Genomic DNA, 25,087 nt, shown 5'->3' on the forward strand with positions numbered 1-25,087 from the left:
TTGCCTGGGTAGGTACTCTATTGCTTTAGAGTCGGAAATGTCCCTGCATTTGAGACTTTACATTCTACAAAAGAAAAATGTGTACGTTTTGATGCATTTTTAGAGTTGGAAGATCTGTAAAATGAGAGAAACATAAAAATGAGAGAGAAACGTCCTATCCAAACATCTGGCCAGTCCCTTGGAGTTCACTCTAAGGAGATCTGATCTCCATAACGTTTCTAATGAATTGCTGACACACGACAATGGCAAATGAACACTTGGTAGCATTCACCTCCACTCTCGGATGGAAAGTTGGACCATCAGGTCAAGTGTTTTTGTTCAAGGTTTTGAAGCCTACAAGCTGCCAGGAAGAGGAGGTCTTAACCCAGAGACATTCCTTTGGGCAGTATTAAACAGCAGAAGCTTACCCCCTCCTAACATCATTTTTTTTCTCAAAGGCTGTGTCTCAATATTCTGTGCTGGGCAGGCATTAAAGTTGAGGCTGTTTATTCACTGTTAGCAATAACAATGGGAGACTCGACAGTACTTTGACTCTCATGTTTCTTTGTAGTTTCTATACCTAGAAAGCCCCCAAGTTTAAGAGTTAATTTCTTTGTGAGATTAAAGTAACTCTTTACTAGTTGGAAATCTATGACTAGATCTCTTTACTGGCCTTACAGAAATAAAAAGGATTACACGGAATGCTATGAACAACCGTACACCAACTGAGACAGAACGAACAAATTCCTGAAAAGACACAAACTACCAAAACTGACTCAAGAAGAAATAAAAAAATCTGACTAGATTTATAACAAATGAGAATGGAGAGAGAGAGAGAGAGAGAGAATAGTAATTTAAACTACCCATGAATAAAAAGACTATACCCAGATGATTTTGGTGAATTCCACCAAATACTTAAGAATCTAGTACCAATTCTTCACAAACTACTCCCGAAGAAAGAAAAGGGAACATTTCCCAATTTATTCTACGAGGCCACAATGAACTTGACACCAAACACAAAGACCTCACGAGAAAACTACAGACCAACATCTCTTATAAACACAGACTCAAAAATCTTCAACCAAATACTAGCAAATTGGCTCCAGCAACATATAAAAAAGGGCTATACACTGTGACCAAGTGAGATCTCTTCCAGGAATGTAAAGTGGGTTTAATATTCAACAAATTAATGTACTAAACCATACCAACAGAATAAAGGGCAAGCCCCACACAATCATCTCATTAGATGCACATAAGCACTTAACAAAATCCAACACTCTTTCAGGATAAAAACACTCAACAAACTAGGAATATAAGGAAACTTCCCCAGTCTGATAAAAGGCATCTATGAAAAGCCACAGCTGGCATCATACTTAATGGTGAAACACTTTAGGCTTTCTTTCCCTTTGAGATCAGGAACAAAACAGCAATGTCTGCTCTTGCCCCTTCCAAGAGACTGTACTGGAAATTCCAGCCAGGGCAATTGCAGAAGAAAAAGAAATAAAAGACACCCAGATTGGAAAAAAAGAGGTAAAATTATCTCTATTTGCAGATGACGTACTCTTGCATATAAAAATCTTAAGAAATCCACTAAAAATCTATTAACACTAATAAACAAGTTCAGCAAGATTGTAAGGCACAAGATTAATATACAAACATCAACTGTATTTCTGCATCCTAGCAATGATGAAACTAAGAAAATTCCATTTACAGTTACAGCAAAAAATATTTAGGGATAAATTTAACAAAAAAATGTAACTCTGTATCTGAAAACGATAAAACATTATTAAATACCTAAATAAATGGAAAGACTTTCCATGCTCACAGAATAGAAAACTTAATATTGTTAAGATGGCAATCTTCCCCAAGTTTACCCGTGCAATCACTGCAATCTCAATTTTTTGTCGTTGTTGCAGAAATTGGTAAGATAATGCTTGAAGTCTAATATCCAAAACAATCTTGAAAAAGTCTGAAGACTGACACTTCTTGACTTTAAAACTTAGAATTGAGCTATAGTAACTGCAGACATACAGATCAATGGAGAAGAAGTCAGTTTAGAAATAAACTCTTACATGTATGATTAACTGATCCTTGACAAGGGTGCTGAGACAGTTCAATGACGGAAAGAAAGTTCTTTTAAAAAATGAAGCCAAATAGGGTGCCTGGTGGCCCAGGGGGTTCAGTGTCTGACTTCAGCTCAAGGTCATGATCTCCAAGTTCTGGAGTTTAAGCCCCGCGTCAGGCTCTGTGCTGACAGCTCAGAGCCTGGAGCCTGCTTTGGATTCTGTGTCTCTCTCTCTGCCTCTCCCCTGCTCGTGCTCGCTCATGCTCTCTCTCCCTCAAAAATAAACAAAAAAATTAAAAAAAAAAAAGGAAAGAAAGAAAGAAACTCGAACTGGACATCCACATGCAAATGAATGAAGCAGGACCCCCACCTTACACCATATACAAAAATTAACTCAAAATAGATCAAAGACCTACATGTAAGAGTAGCAAACTATAAAACCTTTGGAATAACAAAAGTGTATCTTCATGATCTTATATTAGACAACGGCTTCATAGTTGTGACACCAAAAGCACGAGCAACAAAAGAAAAAAGCAGAATAAATCAGATTCACAAAAACTCAGACCTTGTATGTTCAAAGTTCAAAGGGCACTATAAAGAAGTAAAAGGGCAACCCACAGAATGGGAGAAAATAGTGGCAAATCACATATTCGGTAAGGCATGTATATCCAGAATATATAAAGAGCTTTTAGAATTCAAGAACAGGACGTATAATCCAATTTAAAAAATGGGCAAAGGATCTAAACAGGCATTTCTCTAAAGAAGGTACACAAGTCAACACCATTAAATACCACTTCACGCCCACTTCAATGACAATAATCAAAAAGACAAACACAAGCTGACAAGGATGTGGGGAAACAAATCCTCATACGCTGCTGACGGGAATTCAAAATGGCATGGCAGTTTTGGGAAAGTTTGGCATTTCCTCAAAATATTACACCTAGGGTTACTCTATGAGCCAACAATTTCACTCCTGGGTTTACACCAAGAGAAACTGAAAATACACAGTGACATGAAAACTTGTAATCAACATTCATAGCAGTATTACTTAACGATAACCAAAAACCAGGAACAATCGAAATGTCCATCAACCGATGAATGAATGAAACGTGATATATGTATACAATGTAACACCACTTCTCAACAAAAGGGAATGGAGTACTGATGCAGGGGACAACATGAACGGACCGTGAAAACATTATGCCACGTCAGGAAAGACCACACAGCGTATGATTTCATTTACACGAAATGCCCGGAACAGGTAACTTAAGAAAACAAAGTATAGCAGTGGTTACTTTCGGCTGGGAGGTCTGCAGGGAAATGGAAGTGTTTGCTAATGGGATGGGGTTTCTTTTCAGGGTGAAGACAAATTTTTAACATGGAGTGTGATGATGACTGTAGGATTCTGTGAACACACTAAAATCCACTGAACTGCACACAAAGGGTGACCTGGATGGCATGTGAATTATATCTCAAGAAAACGGTTCAAAAAACATGAAGAACAGCAATAAAGGATCTATGAACTGCAGATGAACGGCAGAAGAGCCTGTCATTTTGTAGTCGGCAAACTTAAAAACTGTTCTATAAATACCAAGTGTCCCCCAAGGACAAATTTTCCTTTGAATACAATACATACTTAGTTCCTTTGGAAAAAAAAAAAATAAGGAAATTTGGCATTATAGGAAAGTTTTCCCACTGTTAGCAAAATGAAAACCAAAAAAAATTCATGAAGAAAAAAAAAGTTTCCATTTCCCTGTGCTTACTCTAACAAATGGTCCAATGTAAACTTCAATCTGAGTGAAATAAAATATGCAGATCATGACCGTGGGGCTTTCGACCAAAACAAAAACAATGAAAAATATACAAGCTACTGTAAAACATTTTCTTTAAAAAAAAATTTTCATGTTTATTTATTTTAGAGACAGAGAGAGCACAAGAGGGGGAGGGGCAGAGAGAGAGGGAGACACAGAATCTGAAGCAGGCTCCAGGCTCCGAGCTGTCAGCACAGAGCCTGACATGGGGCTTGAACCCCCAAACCATGAGATCATGACCTGAGCTGAAGTTGGATGCTTGACCGATGGAGCCACCCAGGCATCCCTGTAAAACATTTTCTAATGACACAAAAGGTGGTCCAATTAGTTCTTGAACTCTTATCCCCAGTCAAAAGCCTTTAAATAGGTTACTTCTCAAATTTCGGACAGCTGCCTTCAAAAATCACATAGAAGCCAGGCTATAAACAAATAACACATCAAGAACAGACAAAAAGATGGGGCGCCTGGGTGGCTCAGTTGGTTAAGCGTCTGACTTCGGCTCAGGTCATGATCTCACGGTTCATGGGTTCAAGCCCCGCATCTGTGCTGACAGCTTGGAGCCTGGAGCCTGTTTCAGATTCTGTGTCTCCCTCTCTCTCTGCCCCTCCCTCACTCGTGCGCTGTCTCCCTCTGTCTCAAAAATAAATAAACATTAAAAAAAAAAAAAAAAACGAACAGACAAAAAGCAACTCTAAATACATATATTCTGGTCAGCGACCAGAATGAACATATGAACAGCAGCATATTACTGCCAAAATTCTTAGAATTTACATGATGAAGGAGATTAGATGTTTTTCTTTGGTGTAATTTTTTTTTTTTTTCCCTGAATGAATTCAGAAGGAAAGAGGGGAAGGCTTCCGTGGCGGGGGGGGGGGGGGGGGGGGGGGGGGGTCGGTCATAGAGAGAGATGCCCTCCAAATGAGTCTGTTCTCATTGGGCTTCCTGGCTCTATTATTAGAGCACAGGCCTGAGAGGCTCCATCTTTAAAAACCGGGCCGGCTGCCTGTGGAAGACAGGTCAACATGCCTTCAAGGTCAGCATGCCTTGTCGAGTCCTTCGCCCTCAAAGTCCTGCCAAGGCTTTGCAGACGACATGGATGGTGCCTGTTTTAAGTGGGGGTTTAATAAGATAAGCGTAAACAAAACAAAAAACTATATGACAGCTGAGCCTTTTCCTGAATGACTTCAGTTGCAAAACTTCCCTACCGTGATTTAACCACTATCCTCCCCCAAGTCCAAGATTTTTGAAATTAACAGTAGGGTTTCTCAGTCCTTCTCTGACATGGTTTCCATCCTTTGTGTTTACTTTATCTCCCCACAGAGCTTTAACAGAGCTTCTCAAACCTGCTATGGAAATTCTTGCTTTTGTAGAACACCATAAAACACTGACATTTTCCAAAAGAAACAAAAAATACACAACATGAGCTCCCAGCCAAGAACACACGTCCACGAAAAACAAACAAACAAAACAAGCTGCTGAGTTAGATATGGCTGGATGTACGCAAGACTTCTGTTAATTTCTGCCGGATACGTCTTCCCGGATTTTGTTGTCTAAACAGTTGCAGGTGCCAAGGTTTACAGTCACGTACTTGGGAAAGATGGATAACCCAGAAGTGTTTCACCCAAAAGCCGTTCATCACAACTGGAAAAGACCACTTTTACTCCTAAGAGCTTGGTTCAAGTGTAAGAGTACAACTAGCATTCAGGGGACTAGTTTGAGAACGGTCGCTCCCAGAGCTCTACAGACCGACGCCGGGGCTGGCCGTCACAGAGAGTTTATCACACAAAGGCCACACTGCCAGAGAGAAGGGACACACAGAACGTCAGGGGCACATCCACAATTGGCTATGTGCCCAATTCACCCAGTGCTGAGGAAGAGAGGCCCTCAGTGGATCATATGAGAAATCAGACGTTTCTGTCGCAAAGGAAAACGGTCAAGCTGCCAGACGCTCCCACGAATTAGTCTTCTCTCGAACCACGACACCAGCAAGTTACCACAGTGTCTCCCCATCAACCACCTACTTAAGGCATCTGGATGGAGGGTATCGCCTGGTCAGCTGGCTTCATCCAGGGCGCTCCTTCCCTTCGGGTCTAACAGGAAAGCCCACAGTGTTCCTTTATTCCGGGCTAGATCCCAAGGACGTGGCTTCTGTTACACTTGACTTGACTACAGAGATATCGCTTGGATAGAAAGAGGTTGATCCAAGTACGACAACCCACACGGGCTGAAGAATCTGAATGATAGTGGAAAAGACACTGGGCTGTCAGGAGACCAGAGCTCTTTGCTTTGGTTTCTTCTGATGCACGTATATGAGAACTTCTTCAAGGTCCCCCGTTGGTCTCAAAGAGCGTTTGGATTCCAATTCAGATGCTGGGGCCTGAAAGCCTCAGTTCAAACTCTGGCTTCACTGTTCGCTAGGTGCGTAACCTAAAAAAGACGCTATCTTCTCTGTCCTTATTTATAAAATGGGGATTATTAATAGACAGCATACACCACGTGAAGTCCTCAGAGCGCTACCTGACCCGCCCGGGGAACAGGAAGCGTCAGGAGTAGCAAACACGTTTACTGACCATGTGACCCTTCCCTCATGCTTTCGTCTTGCCTACCGGGAAGTGGCCGTACGCTCATGTAAATAAGCAGCTCAGTGCCAGCTATCTGCTAGATCTCGGAATTTTCAAGAATCTTTGGGAGCCGATGTCAAATTCCCAGGAGCAGTGACTCATTACAGTGAATAGCAAACAACGGCAGAATTAATTTGAGTCTGCTTTAAGAACCCCGCACGCGATCATTTATCCTCTGGAGGAGCACAGGTTTGAGGAACAGGTCTCCATAAGTTCGCCAGTGGTGTCACAGGGCGCTCCTACAGTCACGAACAGGAGCGAGGAACTGGAGAGCCACACGTCACTTCGGCACTGGGCCATCACGGCCTGGGGCTTCCCAAGCATACAGAAGAGGGCCGAGGAAGGAGCACGGATTCCAGCTTTACCTCTTTCGACACCAACCGCCACGGAAGCGTAGAGGGCTTTTCGAAGCTTTTTAAGTATTAATATAATAAAAGGTAAAAGGAAACACTTCACAGGAAACCTATCATCTTAAAATATGTGGGAAGGCAACAAATACATCGATAACTGCAATTACTTTTGAGCTCCATCTTGCCTCAATGCAAAACACTGACCTAAACATTTCCATTTATTACTTTAAAGCACTATTTACAGAAGTGAATTGACTGTGGTGTATTACAGTCCTATATTAAAATGTTACGTTATTCTTCTGACAGAGAGCTTTCATTAAACTTCATTTCAGTCAGTGATTTGACTTATCAATTTAATAAAATTTTATGCTTCCTGTTTGAAAGCAGCAGTGAGGATACATGCTATCTCCCTAGTCTGGAACTTAAAACATTTAATATAACCACTTAGGTGCTGGGCCTGACTTCCTCAAAAGGTAGTATTAACTGACCTAAGTATAAAGTATGACGGTTTCCCCTAAAAAAAAAACCCGTGTTCGTGTGGGTTAAGGCAAGTGTTTTACTTAACTCCCATAAAAAAGGTGTTTAGGGGAAAAGAGAAGGCCTTTCACTTACTGAGTTAAAAATTAAAAATAAACCGCGAGTAGTGGAGACTGGGGTAATTCCCATAGTGCCATCTCATATAAAGCCGTCTTTGACATTCACACTGTTTGACTACCTCAGGAGGTCTTTTTGGTACCACTGGATTGAGTCCTAGATAATCTTACAGCAAATGCTACTTAATAGTAAATCATATTAAAATGCTATCTATAGAGCCTTAGCATCAGGCTAATCGTAAAACAGAGTCAATAAAAACCCACTGAATGAACTGAGACAGACTACTATCTTTTCTAGATGAAACCGTAAGCATCCAGATCTATCTGTTAATTTGCTTTATACCGTAAGAAAGATGGCACACTACATATTCTATTCCATTATCATTATTTCTAAGAATGTCCAATTTTTTCATTAACAGAGAATGTTATCTAAAATAAGCACATTGGGGCGCCTGGGTGGCTCAGTCGGTTAAGCGTCCAACTTTGACTCAAGTCATGATCTCGCGGTTCCTGAATTTGAGCCCCGCGTGGGGCTCTGTGCTGAGAGCTCAGAGCCTGGAGCCTGTGTCGGATTCTGTGTCTCCCTCTCTCTGCCCACCCCCGCTGTCCGCTTGTACGGTCTTGCTCAAAATGAATAGACGCTAAAAAATTTAAAACAATAAATAAAATAAGCACATCACTCACTTTCTGGGTCTTCGGGGAAAAAAAATCTTTACATAACATTAACATTTTCATTACCATGCTATCTATAAATTGTTGATAACCTTAGGTATTAAGCCTCGATCTTTATTTGCTAGTAATTTTTTAGTTAATAGGGTTTCAAGTTTTGTAAATGTTCTGTAAAGCTTTTTTTGAGACAGTGTAACCAAACACACACACACACACACACACGCACACACACACACAGAGTCCCAGTGTATGTTTGTTTCAGCAGAACTATTCAGCCCGCACCCTCTTTTATTAAGTCCCAGTTTTGACGATCCATTTTAAGGTTAGTCCAAAGCTGGCCTTCCCAAGGACTGTGCTTTGAGACTTAAAGCTCCACAGCACTGTCCTGAAGTTCACGAGCATGAGTACACATCACTACGCACTCACAGGAAACTTAAAACCAAGGAAAATGTGCTCCTATGCATTTCACATAACATCAGTTTCCTCCGCTTTATCAACTAGGCAAACCAATTTTCAAAAACAAATTCCTGTGCTTGTCAAAAAACCTAATTTTTAGGACCCACCACAAGCTAGACCCAGGATGACTGTAAATTGTTTTTTAAAGGAGAATAGATTTTTACAAGTCAAATCAACGGTGAACCAAATGCTCCTTGAATATTTTTAAGACTAAACCTGTTGCGTGTAACCTACAGTTTGGCTCGATTTTCATTACCAGAGAATGTTACCTCTGCTATAGATGAGGCAGAGTACTGTCAATTCTTGGTCCTGATGGCATATCTGTACCAGAAATCTAAGTTCTTGGCAAATCTTTCCTACGAGGCACTTGGTGTAGTTACCCCAATAGCTGATGTCAGATATTTTGGTAAAATCTTGAAACTTCTTTCATGGCCTATCTGTACTTGACCTGCACTCTGGATTGGGCTCTAAACTGAGCGAGGCCTGAGGCTGAGTGTTCTTTAATTCTAGATCCTCCAGGGGTGCCCAGGTAGCTCAGATGGTTAAGCATCCAACTCTTGATTTTGGCTCAGGTCATGATCTCGCGGTTCCTGAGTTCGAGCCCTGTGTTGGACTCCATGCTGATGGTGTGAAGCCTGCTTGGGATTCTCTCTCTCTCCCTCCCTCTCTACCCCTCCCCTGCTCTCTCTCTCAAAATAAATAAACTTAAAAAAAAATTCCTGGATCCTCCATGGTGCTGAGAGCACTGTATTATACCTAGTAGACTGCTCAAATACTGGATGAATTGAAATGCAGCAAGGAATTTGTAATGCTTTATCTTTTTGACTGTGACCTATGGAAAAGAGTATCTCCATTCTTTTACTCATGCAGGTGATATTTACTGAACACCTACTATGTGCCAAGCGCTAGCAACATGGTAGCAAATATGATGAAGTTCTGGTTTTCATAGAGCTTGCATTCTTGAGAAGAAGCGTCTTTGAAACTGTAGGTCGCACCCCATTACAGGATCCCGAAATCATTTCGGTGGGTTGGCACCGGCATTATTTCCAATGAGTGAAATATGATGGAATAGGACTTATCAGAGGACAAGACACTGAATAAGGTGTTTCCTGAACGTTTGGTATCAGTTTACACATGTGCGTAACGGTGTGATGTAAGTGTATTTCTTAGCTGGTCTAGGATACAATCAAGAGCTACTGTTCTAGGGGCACCTGGGTGGCTCAATCAGTTGGGCATCCAACTTCGGCTCGGGTCATGATCCCGCGGTCCGTGAGTTCGAGCCCCGCGTTGGGCTCTGTGCTGACAGCTCAGAGCCTGGAGCCTGCTTCGGATTCTGTGTCTTCCTTTCTCCAACCCTCCCCCGTTCATGCTCTGTCTCTCTCTGTCTCAAAAACAAACATTAAAAAAATTTTTTTTTTTTTAAAGAAGAGCTACTGTTCTAGAAGGGTCTCCTAAATTGCACCTCAGTTTAAATCTCATTTAAAAATGTTTACTTGCAGCAAAGCCATAAATGAAGCTAGTTCAACAACCCTGATTCAATACAATGTAGGCACACCTATGTGTCAGGGGCTGCCAGGCGCTGGGGTTACACGGACGATTAATTCACAGTCCTTGTCCATAAGGAACTCATTAAGAATGTAAGCAATCAATCACAAACCTGTAAGTGTTAAAACAGAAATATGTGCATATGTAGTAAACTGAAAACTCATTTTTGAACGCTACCCTAAAACGTACTTTCACTCACTCTCTTTCGTAGTAACGGTCCATGTAAAACACGTAAATCCCTTTAGGAGTAATTTGCCCATGGTCACATGATGAGCGGCCAAACCATAAACAGCCCAGGCTTCACAGCCTCTACCTACTGCTGCTCCTATCACACAGCCTGGCTTCCAGCAGACAGCCTCATGGGCCCCTCCTTTTCTTTACATGATCTGGAAGCGCCCGGAACAACTTCAGAGTAAGATGGAGATCATGACTATTCATCATCTTTCCTTAAGTGTGAAGTTATGGTGACCCCCCCCTCACCACTGCAAGTAAAAAGAGTCACTGCCTAGCCTTTGCCTTAAATGCCATATAATGTGCCCACCTGGTCACTAATTCAGTAACGTAGAGACCTCCTGTTCTGGAAACGAACCTTCGTATCTGAAACTCCTCTCTAGGACATCAGGAGGAGAAATCTAGAAGATACGTTCGTTTTGGACCTGAGAACTGCAAGAGTCCTTCAAGCAGACAACTCCCCGTACTACTGGGCAGTAAACTAGGGCACACACGCAGATTATGCCGAGAAGGGCTGGGAAGAACCAGTGTGCTTACCTGGTGGCTGCTTTAACTGACTGCCGGACAATGAGCTAGAAATGAGAACTCCGCTATGGCGTACAAACCAGTCTCAGCCAAGCTGTTTGTTTTCACAACTTCCACAAACGTTTCAAGACTGAGAAATCAGCTCCATTAAGTTCACGTGGCTCAAAGGCTCTCAACGCACAAGGGAAGAGAAAAGGCTTACATAATTAGCCCCAGAGTTACACATACACCGTGATGGGAGATTTTAGAGCTAATGTCAAACACGCAACAGCCTGCTTTCCTGTCCTCGGTAGAGGAACACTCCTTAAGATAAAGTGAGGAAATTCCAAAGATCAAGCTACGAGGTGTTGCAACTGCAGAAGGAATACAACCGGGAGCTCGCTCAGCTTCTTCTAATCCTGCAAATAACACCACTAACACACAGCTGGTGCTTTCTTGTGATTATCATGTGCCAGCTCCCTGTGCATGCATTGGACATAAATCGACCCTTACAATAACCCTACGAATTGCGATTCCCATCTTAGCAAGGAACAGAGGCACAGAGAAGTTAAGAAACCTTCCCAGGTCACACAGGTAAAAAGCAGGAGGTGGGATGCAAATCCACACGGTCTGAGGGATTCCAGACTACACCTCAAAGACAAAGAACAGATTCCAAACGGCAGACGGCAGGCCTGATCAAGGAAGAGGTCAAGGACAGCTTCCGGCTGCCCCTGCCTTAGCCATGACTCTGTGTCACATTGATAGTCCTGTTTGGAACCGGCACAGATGTTTGGGGTTCTCGCTGGCCACCTGACAGGGTGGGGAGGTCCGTCCGTCCGTCCGTCCATCCTTTCTTTCCATCGTCCTGCAGGCAGCCGCAATGAACAAGAGGACACAGTGGAGAGAGGAACAATTTCAGGATGACGGCTCCTAGGAGAACTTCAGGTGAGCCTGACAAACCTTTTAAAAGCAATGACAATGCACCAAGTTCTGGGAATAAAGAGTAAGACCTTGTCTCTGCCCTCAAGCTCACTGCAGAGTGAGGAACTTGACCGTGTGTGAATTACCGTTTGATGCCCAGATAAAACAGCAACAGAAATGAATGAACAGGCCTGAAATAGCCCAGCTCTTGCTTGCTTCCTTGTTAGTCTTTTAAAGTAACACATTTCTAAAGAAGTTGATTAAAAAGACACAAACCTCTGGCTTGAGAGCGGGGTGCCATATGGTGCATGGTCAACGGACAGAATGTCAGAATAAGTCCACTAACTCCTCAGTTCAGAAGGACAAGGACCGGAAACTATCATAGCGCGTTCCATAGCGACTACGAGGACAGCAGGTGAGAGCGTGGACGGTTCTGAGTGAGAGGTCCTTGCACCGAAGTGAGGGGCTGGGATCCAGTACAGAGTGGGAGGTCTGACCTCCGGTAAGGACACAGGTGATTCCCGTTCCACGCACGCGCAGGAGGACTGTACCAAGGCAGTGGTGGGGGGGGGGAGATCATATTCTCTTCAGCTGCTTTCTCTTTTAATTTTTTCTTAATGTTTATTTTTGAGAGAGAGAGAGAGAGAGAGAGAGAGAGCACGAAGTGGAGGAGGGGCAGAGAGAGAGGGGGACACAGAATCCAAAGCAGGCTCCAGACTCCCAGCCATCAGCACAGAGCCTGATGCAGGGCTCGAACTCATGCATTGTGAGATCCTGACCTGAGCTGAAGTCGGACACTTAACTGAGTCACCCAGGCGCCCCTACTTTCTTGTTTAAAGTGAAGCAAGCAGTGAAGTCACCAGCGGAGAGTGAGGACCAGGGAGGGGCACCGGAGCTGTCTTGGAGTGGGAAAGGCAGTTGACCAAAGAAATATGGAAGCACTGCCAGACAGCATTTCGGGTCCCCTTGGGGCTTGTGGTCACGATTTCAAAGTGAGATCAGTCAGGATGGCTGTGGGGTTTTCTCGAGCCACGCTCAGCTGCTGAGATGGGGAGTTCAACTTCACTAGGGTTGCCAGACAAGTATGCCAGAGGGAACGGCAGTAACGGTGATGCCAGAATCTAACTCGGATGAAGGTGCAGGAAGGGAGGGGTCGTTGTAAGGTACTGGCTCACATGATGTGGGGGGCGGGGGGCAAGTGTAAAATGTGCAGGGCAAGCTGGGGGGGGGGCTGGAGACGTAGGAGGAGGTAATGTTGTAGCTCCTCTGGAGGCTGAATTCCTTCCTCCTTAGGGGTCCCCAGTATTTGCTCTTCAGGCCTTCAACGGATTGGATGAGGCCCACCCCCATTATCCTTTACTCAAAGTCTACTGACTTAAATGTAAATTGAATCCAAAAAATACCCTCACAGCAACACCTAGACTAATGTTTGACTAAAACCCAGGTACTACCTTGGCCCAGTGAAGATGACACATACAATTAGCCATCACAGGAATATTCAGAGGTCAGGGATTTTTTTTTTTTTTTTGCCACTGCCCCTTCAGGAGTTCCAGAAAGCACAGAGTGGAAGTTAGGTGGGGTCAGGGGTGTGGAAATCAAGACAAATAGAGAAACAGCACTTTCCAGGGATGGGAGGAGGAAGAGAACTGTAATGTGGTGGTTAGGGGCACAGATTGTAGTGTCAGAGCTCGGGATGCAGGACTGTGCTCTACCACTTATGGCCACAATTCTGAGCAGGCCCTTCAACTATGCCTCGGCTTCATCATCTTAAAAAGGGATGATGATATGAGGCAATGGCTGGCCTGTAATAATCACTCAAAAAGGTCAGTTCTTGGGGCACGCGGGGGGCTCAGTCGGTTAAGTGTCTGACTTCGGATCAGGTCGTGATCTCATGGTTCGTGGGTTCCAGCCCCGCGTCGGGCTCTGTGCTAACAGCTCGGAGCCTGGAGCCTGCTTCGGACTCTGTGTCTCCCTCCCTCTCTGCCCCTCCCCTGCTCACACTCTGTCTCTCTCTCAAAAATGAGTGTTAAAATACAAAAGTTCTTATATTATGGGGAGACTCAATATTCTAAATCTGTCAATTCTCCCCCCAAATTATTCATAAACTTAATGTCATTGCACTGAAAATTTCAGTGAGTTTTTTTGATGAATTGATTCTAAGTTTTATTTGAAAAACGAATGTGTGAGAAACATAAAATGCCAAGAGAGAGCAAGAGAAACCTCCATCACCAGTATCAAAACACTGGAATACGCAACTAAACATCTGATGAGAGTGTGGGAAGAGGCAACTAAATACAGGACAAGCCCAGAGAGTCAAGAAATAGGACTTCTACATCCATGACAATCTGTTAGAGGATAAATGTGGCATGCACCTCCAATTAACATGGGGAACGATCGATCATCCAATCAACAGTGTTGGGGTAACTGGTTTTCCCCTGGAGAGTAAAGACGGGGATTACTTCTATAATTTCAGACCCGGAAAAGCCTTTCTAGGGATGATATAAACCTGAATGGTCATAAAATGATGACGGTTTTGACCACGTGTAATTTAAATTTCTGTAAGGAAAGGACATAAACATACTTAACAAACTTAATAGGGGATTTAATTTATTTACGACCATCTCATAATTTTTGTATTTGGGTCTGTCTTCCTTTTCCATTTTTCTGTTTTCTCTCCTCCACTGTACGAACTGTGTTTTCTCTGCTGTTTCCCCTCCAGATCCAACTTTATCCCAACACTGCTTACACTTACATGACAAAAAGCATTTACACATACAATTTTCCAATACGGACCAAAACCAACCGTATCTGCTGACTTCCCTCCCTCCCTCTCTTCCAGATTTGGTCAACACAACCTGGGACTTAATCGTAACATCATGTTCATTCTCTTTGAAGAGTAATTCAGGACCCTGGCATCGTCCATAACCATATATATCACAGGAACTAGCTTTGCTAACTCCAACTAGCGTTGGAGACCATGGCTTTTCCTCTACAGTCACCACCCCATTAAGTTCTTGAGACCTCCAGTAGCCCCCCCAGAGGTGCCAGATACTCTCCACGTCCTTTTGCGCCGAGTGACCACTAGAGATGTCAGGGCATTCAGATGGAAATGCTCTCCCTTTCACGACTCCGCAGATAACGCTCCGTTGTATTTGGGGTTTGGTGTCAGGACAGAGAAGTCTTGATTTTGTTCCCCTGAGGTACCTTTTTTTGCCTGTGCGTGTCTGTAGGACTTTTTATTTCATCCTTAACATTTAAAAGTTAAACCGGGCTTTGCTTGAACGTTCCTAACTTTTAACAAACACTGCCTGGCACCTGATCCTTTTGGAAGCTGGCGAGGCTTCTACTTGAGAGGTTTTCTAAATCTTGCTACTTTCTCTTTAGTTTTCAATCTCCTGTTGCAGTTTTCAGTCAGGCAATGGCACTTTTCACCTCTGCGGAATGTCTCTTGATCTCAGATTGTTCCTTCTCTGGTACTGTCTGCTCAATTTTCAATGACCCTCATGAACCTATCTGAGAACATAAATCAGAAATTTCCCCTAAAAGCTTCTATTTCTTGCTGTACATTTACTTTGGAGGCATGTGGCCTGGTTTATCCTCTGTGCTTGCGTACTCTGCCTGGAATGTTCTTTCCCTAGGTATCCACACGGTGTACCCCTTCACCTTTCAGGAATGCCTTCTTCTTGGCGAGGCCCTTCTTGACCACTCGATTTGAAACCGTAGTAGAAACCGCACCGCCCCATCCCGGCCTACGCTCTCCTTCCCCTCCCCCTGCTTTATTTTCCTGCTGAGTCCTACTGCCACTTAATATACCAAATGCCTTTTAGTCACGTCCGGGATTTTCGCCCTGTGCGTCTCAGCCACAGACGTTTTTGCCACAAACATTTCTGCTGCACCACCAGCTGGCTGTAAGACCATTTTGCCATAAAAGCTAAAATAACTGGTGGATGGTCTGGCTTCATCTCCCCACGGATGACTCGACTGCCCTTGGCTGGGTTAACGTATCGAAGTTGGCCGTCGGCTTATTTCTCCATTAACAAAACTCCTGTTTTGATGTTGTATAAATCTTAGCTCGCTCTCGCGACGATCTATTCAGTGATGCACGGACGCAGTGTTCTTGAAAGACTGGATGGTAACGACTATATGGATCGACTTGACAAAAACACCGTGAGGGAGCCCGCCTACGGGCAGTGTGAAACAGGAGGGTCAGGCCAGACCCCGTGCTGTACTGGGGACAGGGGAGCGTGGCAGCGACGGTGATGGCAGGGCTCCATCACGAACGCATCCGGGCGCCGGCACATCGTCCACACTTCCCAGGGAATTCCAGACTATCCCCAACATGTGACAGCATGCCAGGAGAAAAAAGCAGTGCAGGCGGCTTGCACAATGCAAAGCTCGGTTACGAATCCGCATCTTCGTGTTTGGAAACGGATACCTCTCTTAACGAAGGAAGGAAGTGAAAGAAGGAAAACAGTGATGCTGAGATGAATCAATAGACAAAAAAAAAAAAAAAAAAAGAAAAAAAAAGGTATAATACTACAAATGAAAGACTTCGAAGACGAATGCCTGGGTACAATCCACAAAATCAAATCGGTTATTTGCGCAATACTGTCAAAAGTCTACACGCGTTTTAAATGTATTCAAATATTTTGTATTTCGCAATAGGATCTTTTAATTTGCTTATTCATTTTTCATGTTTCACTATGTCCTTTCAAATGAAATGTCATTTTTTTGTGATTTTTTTTTTTTTACAGCAAATTGCCCTACAGTCAATTACTTACATGGTGAAAACGTAAGCAGCGTGGATGTTTATGACAAAATGACCTAGAATCTTATTTTACTTACTTATGAAGTATATTCTGTTAATAGATGGCTCAGATATATGGGCTTGGAATTAACCTATCAACTACATGCATGTATGAAATATTTGCATTTTCTCGATAAAAATTTCAAAAAGCAAAAAAAAAAAAAAAATCCCATTTTCACCATTGAGAAAAAAAGAATATGTTAATAGGAAAGATGCCAATTCTTCCCAAGTTACTTTAAACTGCACTAAAACCAGTGCAGTTCCAATGAAAACAACAGCTTACAGACTGGGTGTGCCTCTGAAAGAACTGAAAGCTGGGACCCGAACAGGTTATCTGTACGCTCGTGTTCAAGCAGCATCATGCACAGTCACCAAAAGGTGGGAGCAACCCCAATGTCCATGGACACATGAATGGATACACACACGGCGGGACGCTATTCGGCCTTAAAAAGGAAGGAAACTCGGACATGTGGTGCAACATGGGTACAACTTTAGGACACTATGTAAAGTGAAATAAGTTCGTTATAGAGACAAGTCCTGTTGATTCCACATCTAGGAGGTATCTAGTCAAATTCGCAGGACAGAGTAGAACTGTGGTAACTAGGGGCGAGGGGAGGGGTAAGGGGAATTTAATGAATACAGGGTTTCAGTTTTGCAAGATGAAAAAGTCCTGGACATCGGCTGCACAACAGTGTGAATATATGCTTCTGAATTATACAGCCATAAACGGTTAAGGCAGTGCATTTTATGTGTATTTTAAGACAGTTAAAAAAAAAAAAAAAAAAAACCAAAGAGACAAAAAAAATGTACGGAATTTTTCAGAAAGCCTAGAAGAGGAAATGAGTAATAGCCAAGAAAATTTGGGAAAAATAATGAAAGGAAACTGGTCCAGCCTAAGATACGCTGTGAAATTATAATAATTCAAATAGTGTAGTAATGAGACTCCTCAATTCCATATGGGCAAGAATTTAGTAGTATCACAACCTAGTGAGCCAAGCCTTTTATTCCAAATAATGTTTTTATGTTATTGTTTTGGGGGAAGGGCAATCACAGTCATATACCCAAATCCATTTCAGATTAATTGAAAATTAAAATTATTTTCGTGTAGCTCATTTCCCTTTATTATTTTTCTGCCTTTGTTATAGTTTAAGATTATTTATTCTGGCAGACTTCCCTGTATATTCTATCAACCGACTGGATGACACTTGAACAATAATACTTTGGAATTTGAATAATCTTCTAGAAAATCAGTCAACAAAAGGAAATTAAAGTATACATTTAAAAAAAATTCTATCCAATGGAAGAATTCACCTAAAATAGGTTTTCGTTGGTATTTAGTCGTATTTGTTCTAATTTGTTACATTAAATTCTAATTTGTTAGCTTTATCCATCATCACGAATGTGACCTTGTTGCTGCTACACAATATCCCGCTGCGGTCTGAAGGGCCCGTGTTCACCAACATGCCCGGACCTTTCACATCGGAGTATGAGCCACTCATAAAAGGTTTCCATGTTTTTTCTTTTTAAGTTTTTTTTATTTAAGTAATCTCTACACCCCACATGGGGCTCGAACTCACAACCCCAAGATCAACAGTCACATGCTCCTCTGAGTGAGCCAGCCAGGCGCCTCGCCATGCTTTACTTCTTGAATACTTCAGATTTTCCATTTTAAGTTACGGAGATAATACTTATTCCGTGACAAGCCAAGGGCCTGCTAAAAGGGAGCACTGAATATTCTGGGGTTCACAAAATACCTTCCATAGATGGTGTGATAGGGAAAGGACTCTAGAAGGGGTCTACACCCTAGTTTCCAGAACTTGTGAATCTGTTCTGTGAATCATGGCAGAGGGTCTTGGCAGATGTAATTTAAGTCAGAGACACCTTAACACAGGGACATTACCCTGGCATATCCTTGTGGGTCCCCTTTAATTAAACGAGCGGAGATCTCTCTGGATGGAGGTGGGCTAGACGCAGGGGAAGGGAGGTCAGACTCTCACATGGCACAGCTCCAGGCCCTCCAGCTGGTCTGAAGACCAAGGATGCAAATGAGGAATGTGAGAGGCTCCAAGCAGCCCAGAGAGGCTCCGACTGGCAGCCAGCACGGAACTGCACGGAACAGCATGGAACGAGACCTCGGCCCTACAACCACAAGCCACCGAATCCTGGTACCATCTGGATGAGCCTGGTGGCAAATCTGTCCCCGCCTAGGCCCACCGACACCCTGACTCTAGCCTTGTGAGACCAGCCCCGCCCACCCGGACATCTGGCCCACGAGCCATTTCAAACCGCTACATTTTTGGCAATTCATTTTTCTAGCAACAGAACACAAATCCGTACAGAGATTAAATTCTTTTCTCATACAGACTAAACAAAAAAAGTAACGATACCGCCACAGATAACGTAGGAGGTCAGATTTATGACTGACCGTCCTTTTTTTCTGGTTAGACTCACGGACCCACTGTTTCTATGTCAAGCAGTGAAGCGGCCCTGGGCCCAGAAGCAGACGTGGTGCAAGGGAATTAAGACTAGTTCCCATTAACTGGTTCATCCATGCTGAAATTCTGACAATGTTCTCAGAAAGATGATCTCCCCAGGAGCAACTACTTGTTCTTGGTCTGCGGGTCACGGCTGCAACAGGACCGTCAGAGCCTTGCGGGATCCTCACTCGGCAGCATGTAAAGGAAGACAAAGGTGAGGGGGGCCTCTCAAGGAGTGGCTGCGGCTCCAACTCCACTGAATCAACAGTCTAGCCCCACAGTGTTTAACAAACAAACAAACAAAACAAAACAACTATGTCAAAGAAGAATATTTGATAGTTTTCCTTCCCCACTTCCCGTGTTCCTCCCCCCTTCACCCGATCACCCCTTTACAACAACCAAAGCTAAAATCCAGTAATGTACTAAATAGGGGGACAAATACAGAAAGGTTTTTGGCACAAAGGGAAGGGAAACTGGAAGACTGTTTGATGCCATTTAAGTACTGGCACCATTCCTAATAAAACTGCCTGAAGTCCCATTCATTTGGTAAATATTTACAGAACACCTTCTCACGACAGGCCCAGTTCTAGGTACTGCCATCGAGGAACCTGGTCTAATGGGACGCACAGAATTATGATACACACAGTGGAAGATACGTACAAAGTACAGCTAGGGCGCAAAAGTTGGCGCAAGTCTGCCGAATAAAGACAAGGCTACAGGCAGGAGGTGGCTGGTGGCCGATGCCAGAACAGGATGTTCCAGGTAAGACAAGCACAGACACTGAGGCGTAAGCTCTTGTAGCAGAGCCTGCTTGCAGAACTAAACATGTCAGTACTGAGCACGAAGTGTCTGTGCTGGGGTGGGACAGAGTGTGGGACTGGTGCGAGGTGGGCCTATTAGTCAGGGAGGGGTCACATCATAAAGGGCATTAGACCCAACCCTGCAAGTGAATTTTAGGCACAGGAATGGCACAATCATCTATGTTTCAGAAAGATGACTTTGGTGACAGAAGGGAAGATGGATTAAAACGAAGTAATGCCAGAGACTGAAGCCAGAAGACTGTTCTACGAACAGAGATAACAAGGACCTGAACTTGAGAAGCAACAGCAGAAATAATGATAAGGTAACCGACTTAAAGAACAATGGGACTAGGGTTTGCAGCTCACTGCCATTCAGGCCGGGAAAGTCAGGTAGCTTCCTCCCAGTCACGGTGGAGCCAACTTGGGACCATTTCTCGGCAAAGGAGAGCAGCCTTGGCAAAGCGTCGTCTGCCTATTAGAAGGAGAGAGGTGCACACAGAAGGCCCTGCTTACCCCTGTCTTCCTTCACGTCCCACTGAAGATACTATGTTTGCCGCTACGATGGCCATTTCACAGCTATGACGGGACAAACCAGAACAAGAGCCAACGTGATGGGGACAGACAGCAGAGCAGAAGCATGGAGAGTCTGGGTCCCCGATGTCCCAGCAGAGCTGCTGAACCAACCCCGGGACTGTTTATATCTGGACTCAAAACAAGTACCCTTCCGGTATTAGCTACTGACTGTTAAGCTCTCAATTACTTTTAGACAGAATCAACCCAACTAAAGGAGACAGGGCCTGGTGACTGGACTATGAAGGGTTTGTAACACAGAAGAATTAATAGTTTTACATCCAGGGTTCTGGCTTGGGAAACTAGACAGAAGGTCATCAGGACAAAATTACAACACAATAGTGGTGGTGGGAGGCTAGTGAGGGGAGCGGTGGGGGGGGGGGTATTAAATGGAGTAAAGGGGAAAATCTGAGCTATGGAGAGAAGGGAAAGGAAAAAGTTCGTTCTGGACATGTTGATATAAAGATATTATGGGGGCACCTGGGTGGCTCAGTCGGTTAAGCATCCGACTCTTGATTTCAGCTCAAGTCGTGATCTCACAGTTCATGAGTTCAAGCCCCGTGTCAGGCTCTCCACTGTCAGCACAGAGACCGCTTTGGATCCTCTCTCTCGCTCTCTACCCTTCCCCCACTCTCTCTCTCCCCAAAATAAATAAAACATTAAAAATAAGTCTGAGTTAGATCTAAAGATGTGTGGGAACTCAGGTCCTCTCCCGTGTGCGTGCCCTCACGTTCTCTTCGAGGTAGGATGGAGGTGGGATCGTCTAAAGTACGGCACCAAACTTCCTTGCTTGAAGAGTCTTAGAATGCATTTTTTTTTTTCCTATTAAGGCTCTGGAGATGTACAGATGCTATTTGAAAACAGGAAGAAAACTGTGTATAGAATGAATCTACAAATATTATCAAGCTACTGCATATTTTTTTTCCTAACAATTCATTAGTAGTCAAGATAACCTGAAAAAGCACAAAATCTGGATCCGTGGCAAACAAACACCTTGTGGCTCCAGCAGAGACTGTCCCAGCAGCTGAAACTAGTCTGAATCACCTGCCCTACTATGGATGCTAGCAAACTGGGAATATGCGAATCACCTCATTCAGAGACTCAGAAAATCAGCCAGGACAGGTTTTATTGGTGGTAGATTATCCCCAAGCACAAAGAGGAACATAATCACTGAGAAAGCAGCAAGCAATAATTTAGCAGCACTTTGTAGGATTAAGTAACCTCTTAAGGATTATACTATCCCTCTGTGGGAAGAAGTTAATGCGGGTGACCCTGATACAATTTCTTCTTACATGTGGCAGTTAGGGACAAACAGAAATGATCAGCGATTCCCAATCTAGGGAATAGGAACCAAACAGTCAGGGCTGGAGCTGGTGACAGCCTCACAGACAAGGAGACACAGGGATACAGGCAAGGGGTCCCTATAAACAGTGATTAGAAGTGCAAACCAAAGGTCGATTTTGATGTTTGTGAAGTCTGGACGAGACAGAATGCTGCTAGACGGGGCCTGTACAGACAACAGCAATCCCCATCAAAGGCATCTATGACGCACAGGCAGTACTATCAAAGATAAAAGGATTTGCCCCTGACATCAAGCAAAAAGGTTTCTAAAACCAATACAACTTGGGAAAAGGGAGTATAAAGGAAACAAACTTGTTCCTCAACACACTGGTCTTCATTCAAAAACATACCTCTGATCACGCTGTTCCCTACCGCGAAGATGGCCCCCCTGGTTCAGAGCCTTACTCCCCACCCCTAGCCCTTCCTTCCAGCCCCAAACTAATAAAGTTCTAATAAAACTTTCCAATGTGTCTCTTTCATGCATCCTACACTCAAGTTCTCCTGGGCCAGCTGATTATTTCCCAGGCCGACGTGCGCTCTCCTCTGGCCACAACGATTCCTGCTGACTGCTCTCCGCCTTTACAGGTCCCTGCACCTTCCAGCAATTCCTGAGCCCACAACCACACGCGGTCTGTTTTACATCCTGTTCTGCTCTTACCAAAATCACAAAATCGCACTATTCTGTTTTGAATTATTACTACTGTTGTACCTCTCCCATGGTATTCTAAATTCCTCAAAGAGGGAAAGATCATTCATTCATTTTTGTGACTTCTACAAGGTCATAAAAAATTGTAGGTTGCTGAATGACTGACATCAAACAGCCACAGCTTGAAAGCCCTCAAAAGAACACGACAAGGGCAAGATTGTCAGAAGTCTAATAGTTCAACTATTTACCATTCTGATAAACATTCATATGCTGCTTCTCCTCCTATTGCGAGGAAAAAGCAATACGTTAAGAAACAAACACGGGAATTATTCAGCAGAGGAGATCACGAATCAGACTGTGGTCTAGAAATTCTAGATCCTATTTTTGGTTATCTGGGCAGGTTTAATTTACCCTTTTCTCTACCTGCCTCCTCTGTAACTACCCACTTTATAAAAGTGATGTGAGGAATAAGATCTTTGCTAACAATATTTTTAACATCTTTCAGAACACTCCTCCCTTTAAAATGTACCGGTTTAAATATCACCTCTAGCTTTCCCTACACTCACCACAATTAGCAACGATTTTTGTGATTCATAGAGCACCTGAGGTGCAAGGAAGCCCATCATAGGCCAAATAATGTATTTTCAGTTTTATGAAAGCAGCAAAACTTCTCCCTGCCTCGACTTTCAGATTTCTCTTAGTCTATGACGCTGCTCTGGTCATTGTTGCATAACCCTAACTTATAAAGGGGCTTAATGATCCAGAAGAAGAGGCATGTTGTGTTCTCAAAAGCAGAATATATGCCGTGGGATGTTTTGTAAGTCTTCAAGAATAGACAAGATACCAAATGCAGATGACGGCGGTGGGGGGAGGGGGGCAGGCGATGAAACAGTAAAAGGGCAATGAAAAGTCTTGAACAGTAAAGGTATCCCACTGACCACAAAAAGTTGAAATCCAGAGAACCACTCCTAACCAGTGACACACGCCAAAGACCTTATTAACTAGTGCCTTGCGTTTCTAGGCCCTCCAGTTCTATGCTTCTCTAATTTTTTCCTACCACGTTTCACGCACGTCCATCCATCTCCTTCCACCCCCAAACCCCTCCACCAAATCAACGGAGACGTCACCTCAAGTCCCAGGCGGTCTCTACCCCATCCTGACATAACTCCCAGAATAGGGCGCCGGAATTCCTTTCTACCCAAGAAGCTGCACTGTGAATGTAGATATTTACACAGAGCAAAGGAACACAAAGTTTGGATCTGCGAGGGCGAACCGTGACTCCTGACCTCTCGTATTCCAGCTCCTTCTGCATCTTTCAGCCCACAGAAATAACGAGGAGGGCTTTTTCACCTGCCAAAACACTCACAAGAAATTTTACACACGCAGGCGGAGGGAACCCTTCGCAAAACGAAAGCTAGCCAACCGAAAGCAACAAACCCAGGCGTGCATCTCACTGCCCCGATCCTTCTCTGCCGGGTACTTCAGGCGCAATTCCGTGGCAAACCAGTCCTCGGACTCGATCCCGGGTGCCTGCGGCACCCCGAAGTTAGATGACCTCATAAACTCCCCTTCCCTCTCCTGCGGTCACGTCGGATACCTGTTGCATCACCTGCAGAGTGGTCTTCAGAATCTAGCAAAGGAGCACCACCTTGATCTCTATCTACGTAACTCAGCTGGGCTATTTTTCTCGGTAAACTAGAGCCTCATTCATCCGAATGAGGCTGCCTCGGAGGCAAGGGGCTGTCGGCCCCTGTGCGCCTTTGGAGAGAGTCTAGCCTAAGCACCGACAGCCATGAGCTTGGGAGTTTCTGGAGACTCGGGCACCGGGAGCCGTGCGGCTGGGAGAAGCGGCAGAGCGGGGCGGACAGGCGCTCGGGGACGGGGCGGCCCCGGAGTCCCCGGGGACAGGAGTGGAGGTCGGACCCGCGACCCCAGCTTCGCCGAAAGGACACCGCTCGCCCGCCCAGCTGTCGGGCCCGGCGCCCGGAGCCCCGGCCGGAGCCCTCGGGCGGACCGGGCAGCGCTTCCCCGCGCGCCGACGTGCGCGGGGATTAAAACCTAATCCTGCTCCCCTCCCCCACCCCCGAGAACTAAGCCGGAGGCGGGGACGCGAGGCAGGAAGCGCAGGGGCCGGGGGCCGGGGGCCGGGGTCCGAGCCCCGCGGCCGGAGGACGCCGGCCTGGGCCGCACTCACCATGTCGTACACGTTGAGCACCACTAACTGGTTAGCCCCCATCCTCCTCCCCGCGGCCGCCGCCTCGTCCTCCAGCCGCTCCGTCTCCGCGGGGCCGAGGCCGCTCCCACCCCCGCGGGCACTTCGGGGGGCCAGAGCCGGGCACTAAGCGCACAGCCCGGCCCGCGGCAGCCGGCGCGGGAGCATCGGGGAGCCGGGCCGCTCCCGGGCGCCGCCGACAGGACCCTCAGCGCCGACGGGGCCGGACCTCTGGCGGGCCCGGACCTCTGGCGGGCCCGCTCCGGCTCAGGCGCCTCCCCTCGGCGGCGGACACGTGGGGAAAGGCGGGGCCTGAGCGGGGGGCGGGCGCCAGGCGCCCCGGGGGCGGGGCCGGCCCGGCGCGGGGGCTGAGCCCGCCTGCGCTCTGGCTCGGCGCGGCCGCACCTCGGGACCTAAGATGGCGCCTCTCCACGCTGAAGCAGAGAGGGGTCCCAAAAAGACTACAGTTCCCGGCATGCAGCGAGGACT

General features: G+C 45.0%; 1 protein-coding gene across 4 annotated transcripts in view; it reads right to left on the reverse strand.

The window, feature by feature from the left end:
* Window positions 1-25,087, reverse strand: part of DESI2 (desumoylating isopeptidase 2) — a 45,491-nt gene extending 20,404 nt beyond the window's left edge. Inside the window, exon 1 of one of the 4 annotated variants that reach the window (XM_047840602.1) lies at window positions 24,581-25,087. In XM_047840602.1, coding sequence (XP_047696558.1) covers window positions 24,581-24,622 — 42 coding nt within the window. In that variant the 5' untranslated portion in view covers window positions 24,623-25,087. The other 3 variants (XM_047840603.1, XM_047840601.1, XM_047840605.1) reach the window with 3 other exon arrangements.

Source organism: Prionailurus viverrinus, chromosome F1 (genome assembly GCF_022837055.1).
Source record: "Prionailurus viverrinus isolate Anna chromosome F1, UM_Priviv_1.0, whole genome shotgun sequence".
In the NCBI taxonomy this organism is placed as follows: Eukaryota; Metazoa; Chordata; class Mammalia; order Carnivora; family Felidae; genus Prionailurus; species Prionailurus viverrinus.